Here is a 20,843-nt window from a genome sequence, read left to right on the forward strand (position 1 = left end):
AGCATTAGATTAAAAGAATGAGTCAACATCGACTTTCAGTGACAAATCATGTTGCTCCAAAGTACAGAGAACTGTGTGCTGCATATACTATCTAACACATAACGTTGCCAGGTTTTGTTTTGTATGTGTGTGTGTTTGAGAGGACATTCAGTTGTTGAAAAATGCGAAGCTAGCCGGGCGGTGGTGTTGAATGCCTTTAATCCAAGCACTCGGAAGGTAGAGGCAGGGAGATCTCTGTGAGTTCCAGGCCAGCCTGGTCTACAAGAGCTAGTTCCAGGACAGACACCAAAGTGACAGAGAAACTTTGTCTCGAACCCCCCCCCCAAAAAAAAAAAAAAACAAAAACACAAAAAAAATATTCAAAGCTGTTCAATTCTTAGGTGAACAAAGTGTTCCATTGCACTAAGACTCTCTGAACTGTATCTTAGAACTCCAGTATGCCAGTAATTGTGCATATGGAAAGCTATCAATCTAGAGTATCAACTACAAAAGACATCAACTTACTTGCTGTTGGCGATTATTTGCTCTCACCGATGCCAAGAGTTCTTCATACTCTTTTATTTGATTTTCTTTGAATGCCAAGTCCTTCTCAAGTCTTATCTTGTCATTTTCCAGAGACTAAAGGCATAAATTACTTATTAGGACTCAGAGTTATATAAAACTGTTAACAGGCAAAGGCTTATTTATGTTGCAAAATTTAAATAAACACTTGTTTCATCTGTAACTGCTTAAAAAAGTAGAATTCTTCAAAGTCAAGCAAAAGCTAAGATAGAAAAACCCAAGCTTTGAAAACATGTATTAGAAGGGCTGTTTTGATGGATTGGCTACTGCTAAGTGCAATGAAGCAGAAAGTGCTCAATCATTTTTATGTCTTACTTCAATCTACAAAGACTTCTTAATCCCAGCAGGTGGACAATTTTCAAATTAATGTTCAACTACACTCATGAGGATGCAGAAACAAACCAGAAAATTAGGAAAAAAGTGCTCCAAAGTCCTTAAGGTGTTTTTCACTGTGAAGAGAGCATTCAGAATGTTCTACCTGATGGCACCAAAAGTACAATTAAAATAAGAAAATATGAAAGGTTAAGTATTGGCAGGAAGGGGTTTTCAAGTTGTTTTATTTAAAGAGAAATTCAAAGTACGCTTTATTATTACAGTAAAGAAGGGAAATTCTATTAAATGGCTATGGTTGTTTTAATTTTATAGGCAACTCTGTTTTAAGCACTAAATTATTTTAGTGGTAAATTAAAAGATTGGTGCATGTCAATATATATTCATGCACCCGTGGGGAAGTTCTTTTGTCATCTTTTAATGCTAATTAGCTATTTCACAAATAATTTGTGTCTAGGTAGGTGTAATATTGTAATGTTGTAATACATTTAAGAAGTATATTGAATGTTTTGATTTCTGTTAGAAAGCTAAGAATCAGAAACATTTTGGAAAGAAATCTCGAAACAAATCTTACTGTCAAGTCATTTTGAAGATGTCCAAGTTCTTCCCGTATGTTGCTAAATGTGGACAACACTAGTCTCAGTGACTTATCAGACATACCCCTCATCTGTGGGAAGAAAGCAGTTAATGGTTTATTTTGCTAATGTTTCAAAATAGGCAACACAAGCAAACATACTTTTTTTTCCCGGTCCTACAAAACACTTAAAAGTCTTTATTTTTAGCCAGGAGGTGGTGGTACATGCCTTTAATCCCAGCACTCGGGAGGCAGAGTCTCTGTGAGTTCGCGGCCATCCTGATCTACAGAGCAAGTTCCAGGACAGGCTACAAAGCTACAAAGAAATCCTGTCTTGAAAAAAAGGAAAAAAGAAATGATATTTTTAATACATTTTTTTATGAGAAAGTTGCTCACTATGTAGCCCTGACTGTCTTGGAGCTTGCTTTCTAGATAGAGCAGGCTGGTCTTGAACTCCCAAAGATCCACCAGCTTCTGCTTCCCAAATTCTGGGATTAAAGGCCTATGCCACCATACCCAGAATCTTACACATATTTTTAATTAAAATACAATTACATCACCTTTTTCCTTGCTTTTCCACCCTTCAGACGCCCCCCCCCCATATACTCCGTTGTAATCCCTCCCATTCCCCCGCACTCTCAGAAACAAAAAGAACTTTCTGAATAACGCTCTTAAGCAGGCCAAGCAGTATTCCTCAAAAGATTTCAACTATGCCTTTGGAAGACATTTGTTTTCTTTTTTTTTCTTTTGTATGAACAAAGCATCATCTCCTTCAAACAGCACAATTTTATTATCGAATTTTGCTTTTCTTTTCATTCTTTGCTTAAATGTTTAGAGAAGAGACACTTAATTTTCAAGCCACAAAATGAACTTGCCTAAGTATGCTGTAAAGGGCATGGGTTCTGCCTGCGGTGGGAAGAAGAAAGTATTATGTGGAGTACAGTGTGCTCTGCTCTAAGCTATTACAATTGGTGTTTTCAGGTGGTACCCTGCACTGAGTGATTCTATTTCCATCCCCTGCCCCAGAGGCCATTTGCTACTACTTTCAAAGGTGTCTTCATTTTATTTCATGTGTTGGAGTGTTTTGCCTGTATGTATAGATAGGCATCACATGAGGGCCTGATGCCTAGGCAGGGAAGAGGGCATCACATGTCTTGAAGGTGGAGTTACTGAACGTTAACTTTGTGGGAGTGCTGAGACATCAAACCTGGTTCTCCACTAGGGCAAACAGTGATTCATCTGCTCAGCCCCTCAAAAATCACACAGGGCTGTTGAGACAGACAAAGGAACAGAACTAAGGACAAAATGCTGAGTTTTGAATACAAATCCCAAGGCAGAATGACTTCCTGTTTTATTTATTGGAAATGAATAACACAGTAAGAACCATGGGACACAGACTAAAAAATAATCTGCTTAGGCAATTTGACTCTTACCTTCTCTGAACTTATGTAGTAAAATTAAATGAAGACCACATGGGAATATGGGCATTTCAAAACCATATAAAGCAAAAAACAATTCCAAAAAGTTTATCATACACACCAGACAAATAAATGATACAACATTCATATAAAAGGAGATAACCCTAACACTGATGTGTGGAGACTTATTTTATTATCATCAGATCTTGTGGTACATGTATCATGAAATCAACAAGTGAGAAATTTTCAGCTCTGACTCCAGAACTGCAGTTCATGATGGCCCTACCTTCCTGCCATGGCTAACTAGAATTGACATTAGATGAGTTGACCACATGTGGACTACCCTTGGACCAAGTTTGTCTTGAAGAGATTTTTGTCTTGCAAAATTCCTTCAGGATAGGGTTCCTAAATGTCTTACCTAACTACCTCCAATGGCTCCTATTGCATTTATATGAGTGTACTGTTCAAGCTTTTATGAAAACTTCTTTGAATCCTGTAGTCTCTTTAATGGTTATTAATTTAATAATTCTTAGCAATTCTTTATCCTATTTGTCATTGTGTAACATAAAATGCATAAGATGAGTGTTAATATTAGTAAGACTTGAATAAAAGAACTTGCCATTTCCAATGGCCATCAGGAGTAATTGTTGATGTACAGTCAACTTACTGACATAACGTGTGAATTTATTATTAATCAATAATTCCTGAAATTGTGGAAATACATGCAAAGTTCTATGCCTTTGTCAATGTTTTTAACATAACATGTTCACAAAATACTAATAAACTTTAGTGTTGAACTGACTCATTTCAAAGAAAGACAACTCTTTTGTTCTCACTTTTTAAATTTTATTACTTTAAAAAAAATACCAATACAAATTCCCACTTCCTCCTCTCCCTCCACTCCTTCCACAACCCTTTTCCTGCCTCCCTTCTATCTTAAGAGAGTGCAAAACACCCTTGCTCAACCTGGATATAGTGGGGAGGGCCTTGGACTTTGCATGAGAGAAAACTCTTACAATAAATTAGTCTTATTTGCTTATTGAAGTCTCAATCCTGAATATATATGTCCCTAATATAAAAGCACCCACATATGTAAAAGAAACATTACTAAAACTCAAATCACACATCAAACCCCACACACTAATAGTAGGAGATTTCAACACTCCTCTCACGCCAATGGACAGATCAACCAGACAGAAACTTAACAGAGAAATAAGAGCACTAACAGGTGTAATTAATCAAATGAACTTAACAGAAATCTATAGAACATTCCACCCAAACAGGAAAGAATATACCTTCTCAGCACCTCATGAACCTTCTCGAAAATTGATCACATACTCAGTAACAAAGCAAACATCCACAGATACAAAAAACTTGGAGTAACCACCTTTGTCTTATCAGATTACCATGTTAGAATTTAATAACAATATTACCCTAATGGAAACTGAACAGTCAACTACTGAACCACCCCTGGGTCAAGGAAGAAATAAAGAAATAAATTAAAGTCTTCCTTGAATTCAATGAAAATGAAGACACAACATACCCAAACCTATGGGGCACTATGAAAGCAGTGCTAAGAGGAAAGTTCATAGCACTAAGTGCCCACATAAAGAAAATGGAGAAAGCCCACATTAGAGACTTAACAACACATATCAAAGCTCTAGAAAAAAAGAAGCAAAATCACCCAGGAGGAGTAGAAGACTGGAAATAACTAAACTGAGAGCTTAAATCAACAAAGCAGAAACACAGAAAACAATTCAAAGAATCAATGAAACAAAGAGCAGGTTCTTTGAGAAAATCAACAAGATTGACAAACCCCTATCCAAACTAATCAAAAGGTGGAGAGAGAATACCCAAATTAACAAAATCCAAAATCAAAAGGGGGACATAACAACAGACACTGAAAAAATTCAGATAATCATTAGGTCTTACTACAAAAACCTGTACTCCACAAAATTGGAAAATGTAAAAGAAATGGACAAGTTTTAAGATAGATACCATATGCCAAAATTAATGTGAAAGTTTTAAGGGAAAACTTCAGCTTCTGCAAAGAGGGAAGCGAAATATATTTTCCTGATGTTCTTATTGTGACTGAAAAATCATAGATACATAAACGATGGTGGCTCACGCCTTTAATCCCAGCACTCGGGAGGCAGAGGCAGGCGGATCTCTGTGAGTTTGAGACCAGCCTGGTCTACAAGAGCTAGTTCCAGGACAGGCTCCAAAGCCACAGAGAAACCCTGTCTCGAAAAACCATATATATATATTAAAGGCTCAAGGTGATGAAAAACTTTGTCTCTAGCTATGACCATGAAAGAAAAAATTAGCAATGTGAAAAAAACAAACAAGGAAAGAAACTTTAGACAATAACAATTTGACTCCAACCAAACACCACATCGGGTAGGATTGGGGAAACTGTAACTGTTATCTCATCTAAGGATAAGAGGTTGATAAATGAGCCCATATGTCTGCCATGATTAAGATTTAAACCAATACACCAACACTATTTACTAGGTTCATGTCAGGAAAAGCAGAGTACAGAGTTGAAACTTTCATCCTAACATCACAAAAATGATACTCCAAGCTCTCTTGTGTTCTTAATACCATTAAGCCTTCCATCCTACAATATGTGGACATACCAATTATAAGAATGCTGACTTCCAATTGGCAGTAATAAAAACTATCTTACTTCCTCTGATCCTTTACTGTAGGAGCTGACCTTCTAAAATAAAATATCTGAATAAGACTCAGAGTTTCATAACACAGTAACAAAATGTTCAGGTTTTCATCTAGACTAGACTCACTAAACACTGAAAGACAAAAGAGAAGTCTGAAGTTGATAAGAAAAATCAGTCAATAGATGCCAATAAAAAGATAACAAGAACTGTTAGAATTGGGAAAGGAGGAGTCAGACTCTTCCATACATTAATCCAGGAATGGAAAGAGAGAGAGAGAGAGAGAGAGAGAGAGAGAGAGAGAAAGAGAGAATTTGAAAAGCACAAGAGTAACCTTAGCTACTAGGAAAACCATATAAAAAGAATAGCAGAATTCTCCTAGAAATCACAGAGAAAGGAAAAACTGATACAATATTTTTTCAAATGCTAAAAGAATAAAAATATCAACTATAAATTTTATATCCAATGAAATAGAGCTTCTTTTCAAATGTAGAAATCAAATCATGATATTTTTCAGGCCTAGGAAAATGGAAATAATAAGTCAATATTAGACCTACTTTTAAAGACTAGCTAAAAGAATTTTTCTAAATAGAATAAAATTCTAAGTCAAGAAATGTTGGACATTAAGAAGGAAAAATCATATGGGTAAACATGAGAGGCTATAATTATGTTGAGCTTTCTTATTTATGTTTGGTAACTGAAACAAAATTATAATACTAATATGTTGTTTATGAAAGGAGAAGAAATGTTTCAGAATAATATTATAAATATAAGGATAAAGAGACATAAAGACCCCAAAGCTTTCTACAATTTTCTAAAACTGGGAAAATGTTCAAATCCACACACTGGATTTATATCACTATATAACTTGATAGTGAGAGAAACCACTGAAAAATATGCACCCCCAAAATAATAGCAAATCAAAATGGAATTCTAAAATATCATGTATTTGATCTGGAAGCAGAGTGAATGTCTGTGGGATATTGCTTTGATTGATGATTGATGTGAGAGGGCCCACGTCTCTGTGGGCAGTGCCTCCCTTGGGAAGGTGATCCTGAGTTGTATAAGAAAGTAGACTGAGCAGATCAGAGAATTAAGCCAATAGCAGCATTCCTGCAAGGCCTCTTCTTTAGCACCTGCCCTGACTTCCCACACTGACAGACAACCGGAAGTATAAGGTAAAATAAACCCTTATCACAGTAATAGAAACCATAACTACGACAGCAGTTTTAGTTTTAGTTTTTTTTAGACCCAACACAGTGATTTCTATAGTGTCTGGATTAATTTGCTTTCCCATAAGATATATATATATATATATATATATATATATATATATATATATATATATATGTTCCTTTTCTTCTGGATAGCATTTGTTTTTAAATTTTCTTAATTCATGCTACTTTTAGTCTTATTTCCTTAGCTTCTATCTTGATTTATGGATTCCCCTTCATTCCAGGAGCATTTCCTGCTTCATTTGGATTCAATCCTTCTATAACCCAGGAAAGTTAAGGCCATGCTTTTGCATCTTTCACTGCCAGAACGTGGAATTGGAGGAGGGGAGGGACTTAGAGTGTGAAATGGGTGCAGGGAAGAAAAGGAAAAGACCATGATTTGGAATCAGTTGGTACTAAGCCATGGAAGAGTGGATAAGAACAATTTACAGAAAGTAATAATATTTCTATATTTATTTCCTGAGTGCCAGACATCCTAGTCATGGTGATCAGACTAAGCTCTAATGTGATCCTATCTAATTAAACTATAGTCAACTCTTGTGGAACACAATTTTTACTTGAGACGATTTTTATGAGAATCATGCTTGGTCACAGTTTCCTAGAACTGATCTCTTAAAACACACACACACACACACACACACACACACACACACAAACACACACAAACACACACACATAAACACACATAAACACACACACACACATAAACACACACACAAACACACACACATAAACACACACACACACAAACACACACACACTGACACTTTAAGTTTATTAAGAATTTTTTAAAAAGTTATTTGGATAAATTGATCTGAAGTTTCTTTTTTTAACTGAAAATGGGTTTTTTTCCTCACAGAATGTATCTTGATTATACTTTCCCCTCCATCTACTTTTCTCAGTTCTCCAGACTTCTGCTCCTTTCTGGAACTACTTCCTTTCTGTTTCACATTAGAAAAGGACAGACTTCTTAGAGATGACAACCAAACACGACAAAATAAAATATAATAAGATTTTATTAGCAAAGTTGGACATTGTGATCCCATCTTACCTGCAGAATATAACGAATTTGCTGTTTTGTAAACTCTGACAGTCCTTTAGGAATCAATGACTCAATGTCTTCTGACTGTAAGAAAATGGAATTTATCCCTTGAAAGCATCAATATTTTAATCTTATGGGCTTTGGTTCATAGGTTTTTGTATAAAAAGCATATTTAGAAGGATAGCAGAGGATTAAATTACCTTTTAAAGAATAGTTCCTATGAATACCATTCACAGCTTTACCAATTCTCACTTTTAAATAAATACTCAGTTATATTACACATACATCAACATAATACTAAATTCCAGAGATTGTTAGAGAAAAGATTTGGGCAACCAGCCAAAGATTCCATTTCTGCTTTAAAAGATCACTTTAAGGCTAGGGCTCAGTGATACAGTGCTTGCATGTATTATAAGGTCCTGGCTTTGAACCCCAAAACCAAAGGGGTAAGGAAAAGTCATTTGAAACAAAATGATTACTTATTATGCTTGTGGTTGTATATGCCAATATTCTCAGGACCCAAGTGTCTGAGGCAAGAGGAGCAAGGCTAGCTTGTGTTACATAATAAGTTCAAGGCCGTGCATGATATATAGCCAGATTCCATCTAATAAAAGCAAATAATAATGATGATGGAGATAATGACAATGATACAAAAATTCAAATTCCACTGAAAATAGCATCACTGTATCCTCCAAAACTAAGTTTTGTTGGGTGTTATATATATATTTGAGAAGCTTAATTTTTAAATTATGAAAACTGCCATATAAATTTATAGACATTATAGGATTCAAAGAAAATTTGCTTTAGGCTATAGCGACTTTCGAGAGATTGCAGTGTTGCCACAGCAACATTTGTAAGCTTCAACTAAATTTAAGAGAGAAGCTTAAAAAAAGCATGCTTTTATAAGTCAGTTTAAGATATATAGAATTACTTTTGTGAATGGAGGGAGAATAGTGATTAATACTGGAAATAATGATAAAATTAAAAAAATAATGCACAAGAGGTGAGTTTTCTTTTTATTGTGTTAAAATAAACTCTGTTTGATTGCTTAATAACTTAAAATAATTGTTACATAATTACAATGTAATGAAATTGATACTTAAAGGTTTTTCACTTCAAGTTGATGTCACACACAATTTCAAGCATATTAGAAGAAATTGATTTTTACTGTATAGATTTATGTCTTCTAAATACAGTTTTGTGATCAGGTAAATTTTAATTGTACATTCAACAATGACAACTTAAATTCTAGTGACAGTCATAAAACTATTCTTTGTAATTATTATATTTGCAGTCATTACAAAGATATAAACATTATTTTTCTAACCTTTGTTTCCAGTCTAATAAACACACTAAATAAAAGGATATTATTGGTATCACAATCACAATGTACTTTGTTATCTATTTAATTTTAATGATTTTTGGACTGACTGCATCTGCAGACTCAAAGTCTTGTTTGCTGTAAGAATAACAAAAACACAACTTTAGAAACAATAGATTCAGTAATTATAAATAAAAATGTTTGCTCTATCTGTTTTATATTTTGTATATCATAATAGTACCGGCTTAAGTTAGAATCACAAATAAAATAATTTAAATATCAAAAATGGAACTTTCACTTAGTTTGACTAAAATAATTTTCCTGAAACTATCTGACCTACTAAAAATGAGTATCATATAAATAACAAAATATGCAGAATTAGTTAGGACATTGTCCATTTTTACCAGTCTATCTGAGAGCAGATGTAGAAGTGCTTGACAGCAAATGGTACTTGGGTGAATGAAACAATTACAGGTTTTGTCGAGTTCTACCTCCTTTTTCTCACTCTGGTTTTCACTTTCAATTTTGAGTTTAGTTTCTCTCTATTGATATTTTGATACTATTCATTCCATTTTACCAAAACATAAACTTTAAAGATATGGTCAATTCATTTAATCTATGTATACTAGGAAACCATGAGGTAACAACAGTATATGAATCTACACCAAACAAAGCAAACTGATCAAAATTCTAGCTGGATAATAAAATTTTGAGTAAAAAAAAAATCAATATTTGGACAGAGGTTCAGAGAGTATTTGTGGAGCCAAATTATGAAGGCAAATCTTATGGTATTGTCAGTGGTTATACCAGTCTGCTATGTCCTCCTGTAGGAATTGTGAAGATTTGGAAGAATACAGTTACAGTGTTGTCAAGGGCAACAGACCAAACTTTATTTCTGTCTAATTGCTTTTTCTGCACATAGTAGAATAATGAGGCATGAACATGTATGTGAACATGTCAAATAAACAGAAAAGCAGTTGTATATATTCTGGCAGCAAGACAGAAATAATTTTTAAGGTAAGAGAGTTTTAGCACATTAGTCCCTACCTTTATCTCTTGTGTAATTGCTTATAAGCAAATTGTTGCTTATAGAGATAAGTGGGTCAGTGTTAAAAACCTCTTTCATACATTAATAAAAATAGACAAGGTACTGCAGCAAAAGAAAAATGTACATTCCCATTCTTAAGGCATGCCTAATATATGTACCAAAGTTTGCATGCATGTATATGGTACTGGTTTAGAAATATTGAAAGAGAATAGAGAAAAATGAAAAATGCAGAAAATATAAAGACCAAAAGAGATTCATTTGGACCTAATCAAGATCTAGGAAGTGTGTTGCAGAAAAACTGAGTCATATTTTATAGATGAGAGAATAAAATACTCAAAAACATTTGAATATATCTCAAGCCCTCAGTAGCTATGTGATCTTAATTAATAACATGTCTCCTAGACCTTCATCTGAAATTTTATGAGGTTAGTTTTGAAATTTTATAATACAGATGAGCAGTACAATATCTGGCACATTTTGGTCACTCAATGAATAGGTCATTGAGGGGAATAAAATTATTAACATAGAAAACTTGTGCAAAAAGAATTGAATGCATGAGATAGTTCTTTGGGTCATAGGAAAGAGAGTAGTTCATGTAATGTGATAGGATGTTATTAGGTATAATGATCAAAACCTCTCAAAAGAGAAAATTCATGTATTTATAAGGGAATAAATTTAATAATTAGCTGTACTTTGATGTATTTGAAATGAATAAACAGTAATGAAAGTAAATGATTAGTCAACAGGTACTGAGTCCTGCATTAAGCTTCATGAATCCCAAACTACATAAAATAGCCCTTATGTAGCATTCTAAATACTATGGAGAGTGGACAGTAGAAGGTGAGTAGTAGGAATGGCAGTAGAAATAGATAAGTGAGAGAGAGCCCTAGTGAGAGCATTATACTTACCTAGGAACAAAAATAGTTATGGAAAATGATTGTAGGAAGGTGATAAAATTGATAGAAAAGAAATGGGTAAAAGATTAAAAGAATATATTAAAGACACTAAACATAAATATTGATTTGGAAAATATATTACCTTCTTTAACTTAAAAGGTATGCAAAATTGTGTCATACCCTCTATATTTATATGACATATAAATTCTGTATTATAAAGATTTAGAAGCTAAAGAATGTAGCCAATGAAAACTTTGAATTAAAAAAGTCTATTGGCATTTCTTTATCTTCCAGATGACTCTGAATTCATGTTTTGACTTGATAGCATTAGGTATTCATTTAATGGCCATGTGCTGTCATCTACAAATGAATGATTCCCTCCAATTCCAGAGAATTCAAATTCTACTATTCTGTGCAGGCATCTGTAATAATACGGTGCATATAAACCCATGCAGACTCACACATGTACATATAAAAAGGTAAATATATTTAAAAATATATAGCTGCATGTTATCTATTACATTATATAGAGTTTTCTATTTAAAAACATATAATCCTCCATAATTTATGTTACAGACAATATACTATGTAAATCAATACAGTATGTGGGTTATAATGTATAAAATATAATATTTAAAGATAAAACATTTCTATTCTATCAAACATATTTTCTTTATAAGGATAATACTCAAAATCTTCTAGATTTGAAACTTAAAGTTCTTTATCATTTTCTATAGTCAACACTCTGCAATAGCACACTAGAATTTGTCCTTATTCAGCAGTAATTTAGTGTACATTGAGTAACATTTCCACTTTGAACCTTCTACTGCACTGAGCTTGTGACAATAGCCATTCCACACTCACTATGAAATTATTTTTTAAGATCACAAACTAAGTCATGTGACACTTGCTTTATGCGGCTGTGTTATTTTACTGAATAGAGTTCTCTCCAATTCGATTTATATTGTTAAAAATGACAGGAATTTATTTTTTTATGCTGGTAGATTATCAGGTTGTTTCCATTCCCTGGTATCATGAACAGGGAAGCGAAGGTGTGTCTTTTACATACTCATTTCATTGTATTTGATTGTATACCCAATAGTCAGATTTCTGGATCACATGGTAGCTCTAGTTTTCATTTTGAAAATCTTTCATATTCTTTCCCATACTGACTAGTGTACATTACCACAATATTCATTTCCTTCTTCTCCACATCTGCACCAGCATTTGTTATCTTTTGTCTTTTTAATATGTCAGTCATTTTACTTATTTTCTTTCCCAAGTAGTAGTTTTGCCATCAAAGGGCATTACGAAAGAAAACATACACAATACTTAACTGATCTAAAATTAATGATATCTTTGCTGAATTTCATAAAACACATCAACTCTCCTTTATTTGTTTGGTTTTGACTTTTTTTGAGACACATACTTGCTAAATAGCACCAGCTGGAAAGATAAGCTATGTAGTCCAGGATGGCATCAAAATGAACGCTGTCCTCCAGTCTCAGCCTCCTGAAAGCTGCCATCACAGGTATGAAGCCACCACAATCAGCTTGACTACCTTTTTTTTTTTAAAAAAAAATGTTATATACTGTGATCTGCCTGCATATACACCTGCACATCAGAAAAGGGCAACAGGTCTCATTATAGATGGTTGTGAGCCACCATGTGGTTGCTAGGATTTGAACTCAGAACCTCTGGAAGAGGTCTTAACCTCTGAGCCATCTCTCTAAACCCCTTGACTATTTTAAAATGAAAAATTTGTTCGGTTTTTTCATATAATTATTCTATTTACTCATTAAGAGCACTAGCGTTCTGCTGTAAACCTGAACCTGCTCTTTCAGAAAGTCTATTTTAAGGGCTAGAAACATACTCAGTGGTTGCAACCACATACTGCTCTTTGACAAGACGCAAGTTTCATTTATAGAGCAATGCTGGAGATCTCACAGCTGTATGTAACTCAAATACCAGGATCTCCAGCTCCCTCTGGACTGTGTGGGCACCTGAACATATGTGGTGCACATTAACTCATTGAGGCACAATGCATGCACATAAAAAACTTTAAACATCTATTTTTAAAATTACAAGAATGTACTAAAATATGTGACAACTGCAACATCAAGACAAATAATGCATTTACAGTACCTTCCTCCAATCCTCTCCAAATGTTCTAATAAGCAGTGATATAGGTCTGTATTCTTGCGGCTTAGGTCAGCAAGCAACTCTCCAAAATATTTGGGATCCAATTTTTCAGGGCCATCATCCTGAATTATCACCTGAAGCAATATCAATTACAATTATAAGCAATATTGTTTTTCTAAGTTCACAGATATATTGATATGAAAATTCAAAGAATAAAAGTCAATTAAAATCATCCCATGAATCAAGTCACTGAATTTTCTATGTATCAGTAGTGTATATTCTTCTTAGTAGGGGAGCAATTGCAAGGAAAATCAATATTGACATAGTATTTTTAAATATCATTTCACTCAATTTTAAGTGATCTAGTGAATACAAAAGGAGTGAAATAATTTTTCCTCTTATTAAAAATAGGTGTTTTTCATACAAAGTATTCTGATCATGGTTGTCCCTCCTCCATCCTCTAAGATTCCTTCATGTTTCCCCCCATCGGAATCCACACCCTTTCTGAAAAAAAAAAAAGAAAACAAGCGGGCATCTAAAGAATAATAATGACATAAAATAAGTAGGGTAAAACAAAACCTAACAAACTGGAATAGGACCAAAAACAAACAGAAGAAAAAAGCTAAAGAAAAAGCACGAGATATACACATTGATGAAGAGAAACACTTATTTGTACACATAGGACTCTCCTAAAAACATAAAACCAGAAGCCATAATATACACAAAGGACAAATAAGGTGAAAAATAGAAGAAGAAATAAAAGAAAATGCCCTGTCAAAATGCCTTATTCAACAAAGAACCTCCAAAGATGCTAATGAGTTTCTTTTGTGTTAGCCATCTACTGTTTGGCATGGGGACTGGACTTATGAATGGCTTGTATTCCCATTGAGACTTCCATCTAGAAAACTGATTTTTTCCTTTACTTTCATTTTTTTAATTCTGCATACCAGCCCCAGTTCCCCCTCCCTACCCTTCTCCTGTCTCCCACTTTCCCCCATCTCCCCCATCCACTCCTCAAAGGAGCTAAGGCCTCCCTTGGTGGGGGGTCAACAAGGTCTGGTATACCAAGTTGAAGCAGAACCAAACCCTTCCCCCTTTATCAAGGCTGAACAAGGTATCCCACCATAGGAAATGGGTTCCAAAAAGCCAGTTTATGCACCCAGGGTATGTCCTGGCTCACTGCCAGACCACCACAACAGATGAAGCCACGTAATTGTCACCCACATTCAGAGGGTCTAGTTCAGTCCCATGCAGGATCACCAGCAGGACTGAACACTGATTTTTTTTCATCTGTGAATGGTTATTAATCAGACACAGCTTCTGGGTAAGGGATGGGAGCTTGTGTCCATGTCTTCTCTCAGCATTGATATTCTCTACCTGGAGTAAACCTATACAGTCCCTGTGAATGCTGTCACTTTCTCTATGAGTTCATATATATTATAATATATAATATAACAGATTGAGTTTAACCATAAATGCCAAAAATTATTTTACAATGTAACCAGTTTCTGACAGTGATGCTTTAAACATCTGAGGTCCGAGACAGGCAGTAGAAAGTTCAGTGATTGAACATTGATTTGAGAATCTGCTAGAGAGTTGACAGTAAGCAGGGTGCTTTGCAGATTTTATTTCAACCTTCTTCTTGTAGGATACAGTGTACATGAAATTATGATCCCCTGTTCCAAAGGAGGAAATTGAAGCCTGTTCAAGTTTACTGCTGGAGGTCATGTAGCATCATGTTTTATCAACTCAAGCAACTGAATTGAAAGCTCGTGTCTTTTTTCTTTCCCATGCTACATCCAAATTACAATCTCAAACACAAATTTTAAAAATAGGTCAAACTCCAACATATAGTGAACTCCACAGTTTTTGTGTGTCTTTGTTTTGTTACAGTTTGGTGGGTTTATTTTCTGTATTGAGTGCTGTTTTATTTTTTTTTTTTATTTGGGAAGGATTTATTGCTGTATTGTTTTTTTGTTTAAGAAAAGTGACTTAATCTCTTCAAAGTTTAGTTTTAACAAAAAGACAATAACACCACTTTCCTAATATGATCATTATGAGAAGAAAATGAAAAAAATTTGATAGTCTACTTGGCACAAAGCTGCCATAGTTAATCTTCTAATGCAGTAGTTTTTTTTCTTTTCTGAGACAGGTTCTCTGTGGTTTTGGAGCCTGTCCTGGAACTAGATCTTGTAGACCAGGCTGGCCTCGAACTCACAGAGATTCACCTTCCTTTGCTTTCCAAGTGCTGTGATTAAAAGTATGCACCACCATCTCCCAGCCTAAAGTAGTAATTTTATTGGTACTTTTCTATTTAATATTTTTTACTAACTATCCATTATATAGTCTACACTTGTTTTTGTCTCAACTTTTATGACTTCATGACATAGCCTATATGGACCATGCTAATACTTTAACCTAAACCTAGTACACCCTTGTTGTGCACCTTCCATTCTATTCAGATCAAACAACTGACTAGTCTTGTTCTTGTTTGTTCTCTCTCTCTACTGTGTGTGTGTCTGCATGTGTGTGATACATATGTGTGTTCATATGTGTGAATGTGGCCCATATGTGCCACCGCATGCATGCATTTAGACATCAATGCACAACCTAAATATAAGGTCATGTATTCCTCTGTGTTCGAGAAAGGATCATTTACGTGCTTGCCACTACATATACCAATCTACATGGTCCACCTGCTTCAAGGGATTCTCCTACCTGCCACCAGGATTACAGATGTGCACACTGTTGCTGAGGTTCACAGTTCTGGGAATCTGAACTCAGGTGCTCATGCTTGCATGGTCAATGCTTTATAATCTAATGGAGCTGTCTCCTCAGCCCATGATTAACTTAATTTGGAAACACAAAATATACTTCTCCAAACCTGTAACATTATCCATAGGATTATTTTCTTCCTTGGCCATTGTCTCCATGTAACACCATGGTACTAAATGTGGAAATACTGCTCATATTTCAAAGTCAATTCCCACCTCCTGAAAACACCCTTGATCTCCCAGTTGAAAGTAATTTCTTCTTTCTTTTCTTCTGAAATGTGTTGTTTGTTACTTTTAAGGAAGATGCAAACATTTTGCTTTGCATTAAATTTTAGGTGCTTCCACTTTCCTTTATTAGAGGAAACCAAGGCGAAGCGAAATTAAAGATTAAATTGCACTATGCAGAGGCATTTCTATTTCATCAATTATGAAATATAAAATAGCAATTTCAAATGATTTAATCTAATAACTTGGCTATTTTTGTCATCACAAATCCATGTAACTTAAGACATTTCACACACTACTTTAGAGGCTAATGTTTCCATGCAGACAAAGGAAAGATAATTTTAGACATTTTTATATTAGAAAAATACGAATTTTAAATTATTTCTAGTTATTTTTTAACAACCTGGCCAAAGTGTGTATTTCAAAGCATCAGGAATAATCTCATGTATATGTAATATAAAACAATTCTTTTGTTCCAATTCTTGAATTGGAAGCTAACTTTCTTTTTAAGTAATTTTCTCTTATTATTTTATCTTCTCTTTAGAGTTGTCTATGAGAGAGGTCAATTTGAAATTGGAGCAAGTACAAATAATGTCTGACTCTTCGTTACTGCAGTCATTATCATTAGTTTTTACCAGATCGAAGAAAATCTTTTTTTCCTATTATCACTTGTGCAGCAGATATTTACAAGACTCCAATGACTTCACAACATAAATTAGTCACTCAGGCTTGTATCCAGGGAGGCTTCTCCTTAGCAACTAAGTTTTGATTCCTATTTTGTTATAATGTGCAGTAAAATATATTTTGACTTTTATTAGAATAATGTATTCTCAAAGAATATATACAGCAACTAATTACCAGCTTGTGAAATGATATCATTAACAATCATCTCAGATGATAGCATTTGCAACTTGTTGTTCATTTGAATATTCTATCTCATGAAAATGTGTAATACTGAACAACAGTTGGGCTCATTTCTAAGGACCAGCTATTAGTTATAATTAAATATTCATGAATCAAGTCATAAATTCATACATTTAATAAACCTGAGTTATTTTGTCTTTTGAGAGGAGTATGGATAGTTCTTAAAATGTTGTAAAAACACACATACCAGGGGTGGAGAGTTCACCCTGGTGGTGAGGACAGAGGAGAACTCATAGTTGGCCAAACCTGCAGCTTCCTAGGGCCAGAACCAGGGTTAAGGTCTTGGCCCACCCCAACATCCACTACATCTATGATCTGCTGGAGCATGTGAAGGGGCCTGATCCGCAGACTCAAAGTTTCAGGATCTCAACAACACAGGACAACAACAGGATATCCTAGAAGAGTCCCAGTGAGGTCTTGACATTGATAGTGTAGTAGAAACCAGAGGCCTCGAATCAGACCAATGACTCTGCAATGAACATTTGCAAGTAAAGATATAGGGACAAAGTGCTTTACTGCATGACTCACTGTGTCACACTGCAGCTTTCATGATGAGATTTCTTGTCTTTTCTTTCTTTTCTCTTAAATTTTGTTTTATTGGGAGGGGGAGTTTGCAGGGGTGAAGGGTAGGTGCAAAGGGATGGGGAAATGAATAGAATCAAGATGCATGATGTGAAAGACACATAGTAAATAAGAAGAAAGTTAAGAAAAACACAAATACCACTGGCACATTTTCTCAGTGTTTGGATGGAAATTTACTATGATTGTTAGAATTCTTGTGTAAGAAATGTTCAAGACCTTTGCTAAGCATTCAGTTGATTGTTCTTACCTGCTCATGTAGCTGGCTTGAGCCACCATGGCAGAGTTCATGCCCAATATTTGAGTCATTTTCTGTTATGCATTGGATTTGATGGCTAGAATGGGACTGTTGACAATGCGGAGAGTGGATGATCTGGGGTTGCTGAATGACATGATGATGGCATTGAATTTGAGGACAACATTCCTAAAACACATATACATGTCAAAAAATAACCACCTAGAATCAGAACTACTATGAACCAAGAAAAATTTTGAAACAAATTTGAAAACCACAATGTATGTTTCATAAAATAAAGATGTAGAATTGTAATTTTAATTAGTGATATATTATTTAATTTGTACACTGAGAAATTTTATTGAATTTTGCTTTTATTTAATCAGTAGCTATGACCACCAAACTACTTACCTAGATATGCTATAGAACTACATGTCTAATTAAATTAATATTTAAGTTTTACTTAATCCTAAAACTATTATGAATAATAATTAATCTTTCTTTGATAATTCAACAGGCACTGTAGCTTCTAATTACATAATACATCTATGATGTTGGACATGCAAAAGAATTTAAAATTAGGAAATAATACAATAGAGTGATTTTCAGTGTCAGGAATCATGCTTTTATCCATGTTGGGGAGGCAATGATCTCATGCTTATTAAAATGGAGAAGAGGCTTTTTATGTTTCAACAATGAAAACCACCAATTGGTGCTTTTAATCTATACAATGTAAGACTTTACACACACACACACACACACACACATATACATACATGTGATTTTATAAATATATATATATATATATATATATATATATATAGCTTTTGTATGAATAGAGTAATAAACTTCTAAGAGAGGTTATCTAAAAAAGTAAAAACTAGAAACATGAAGGCCCAGATAGAGAAGTCAAGTACCATTATTTGCATCCTTTTTAATATTCTTTTTATACTCTGAAACTTTTTACTCCATGTGAATTGCTTTTTAGCTGCATAAATTATCTTGAAATGAAGAAAAATATATGAGGAGGCATATATTATGAATGGAAACTGCCTTGGTAGTTATAAAATAGGAAGGAAGGGAGGAGAATGGAGGAAAATATACAGCTCAATAAAAACAATTACTAAAAGTCATAAAGTCAGTTCTTGGCTTTCCTTTCTCTAGACTTAAATATGACTCATTTTATAAGTACAATAGCACTGAGATGTTTACAGTTTAGAAAACTAACCATATGCTTTAATAAACTTTGCTTAAAAATTTGACAGATAAATATATTATCTGTTCTTTTATGCTATAAAATGTCACCTTAAAAATGTGTTTATTGTTATCAGTCCTGGCGTTAAGATAGAAGCCAGAGTTTCATAGGCTCACGTGCTTTACAGCACCAGTTCTTAGAGTCAACTATCAAAGTTATCACTTTAAAGAAAAATATTCATATAGACATCATATTTTGAAATATATCATAATCTAAACTTAAAAGCACAAAATATCAAATTATTGTTAACTGTCAAAGGTGATTTCTTTAGATAGAGGGGAAAAAGAATAACATAAAATACAAATATTTTGAAAGGATCTTGTAAGTGGTACTATTTGACCAACTTTTTACTACAAAAGCCTCCTTTTTATTGGATAGGTCTAATTTCAGTAACTGGTTGTATTTGATTCAGTTACAAGTGCCAATAAATGGTTTTGTTTGGACCTAAGCTTTGTTCAGCATGTCATGGTATAGTCCCTATCACTGAGGAAACAACAGAACAAAACTTATACTTGCACAGGTAATTTTAATTTGGACAGCTTAAGTAGCAGTTCTACAACTTGCAAATCATTGAAATTATTAGTGATAAAAGGTAAGAACAGTCAAGCATTGATATCAACAATAAGCAAAAGCAGTGTTCTTAAAATATCTTAATTGTTTCACCTGCATGAGCGGAATGACAGTGTACAGAACAGTCAACATTGTATTCTAGAGGATATACAACAGAAAAACAATTCATTCTCATTAAAACGATAACCTGAAAGCAGCACTAAATGATGTACCCCAAACATTTCTTACTTCTTAAAACGTGTGAAGCATCATTTTTGACGGACAATTTGAATAAATATAAATGTATGTTGCTAGGTTTAGAAAAACATCATTTGGAAGATCAGAAACACTCAGTGATTTTTTTTACTCAATATCATAATTTTGGTCTCTTATTTCTGGAATGCTTTGTTAGACACTATTCAGTTTAACAAGTAAATCAAAAAGTAGACATTTTGATGATTATCATTCTGAAATTTTATGTCATTTCATTTTTACTGGACATAAAATAAGGAATAGCATGTTATTTCTTACAAGTCTACTAAGAACTGCCAATAAGTGTTTATAAAAATAGAGTGTGTTCTCATGCCAAGAAGTTTAAAAACAAAACCCAATACATTTTCAGTGTGTTTTACTTATAAATGAAAAAGTGATTTTGTTATCCACACTGATTTTATAATATTTAATTGCCTATTATATACTGAGTTGTTACCCATACTCCAAATTTATGGTGATGTTCTAAGTCCCAGCAATACGCAATTACTAGAGTGGGGTTTAATTCAATATGACCAATGTCTTCATAAAATTGGGAAATTTGACAGCCAGCCAGGCAGAATGGGACACTAATGTGGAGATGCACATGTAGGGCACCATGTGATAACAGGGGGGTTGGGGTGCTATTATGCAATCAAAAGAATGCCTGCAGCTGCCGCAAGCTAAACTAACAAAAAGGGTTCCTTCCCTCAGAGTTCCAGGAGGATGGTGGTCTTATCCTATACAGTAATTTTTGATTTCTGCTTTATAGAATTTGAGACAATACAATTATTTTTTTCAAAGTGCCGAA

General features: G+C 34.1%; 1 protein-coding gene across 1 annotated transcript in view; it reads right to left on the reverse strand.

Annotated features, from left to right (window-relative positions):
* The window catches only part of LOC121443470 (protein POF1B-like), a 56,222-nt gene that overhangs the window by 4,398 nt on the left and 30,981 nt on the right, over positions 1–20,843 (reverse strand). The window contains exons 6-11 of the mRNA XM_041645220.1: positions 17,995–18,168; positions 13,246–13,376; positions 9,267–9,294; positions 7,845–7,919; positions 1,466–1,558; positions 505–618 (exon numbers count right to left, since the gene is read on the reverse strand). Coding sequence (XP_041501154.1) covers positions 505–618; positions 1,466–1,558; positions 7,845–7,919; positions 9,267–9,294; positions 13,246–13,376; positions 17,995–18,168 — 615 coding nt within the window. The remainder of the gene's footprint in view (positions 1–504; positions 619–1,465; positions 1,559–7,844; positions 7,920–9,266; positions 9,295–13,245; positions 13,377–17,994; positions 18,169–20,843) is intronic.

The sequence above is a fragment of the Microtus oregoni genome, unplaced genomic scaffold (genome assembly GCF_018167655.1).
Source record: "Microtus oregoni isolate MIOR12 unplaced genomic scaffold, Mior012 000107F_ref0000227, whole genome shotgun sequence".
Taxonomy (NCBI): domain Eukaryota; kingdom Metazoa; phylum Chordata; class Mammalia; order Rodentia; family Cricetidae; genus Microtus; species Microtus oregoni.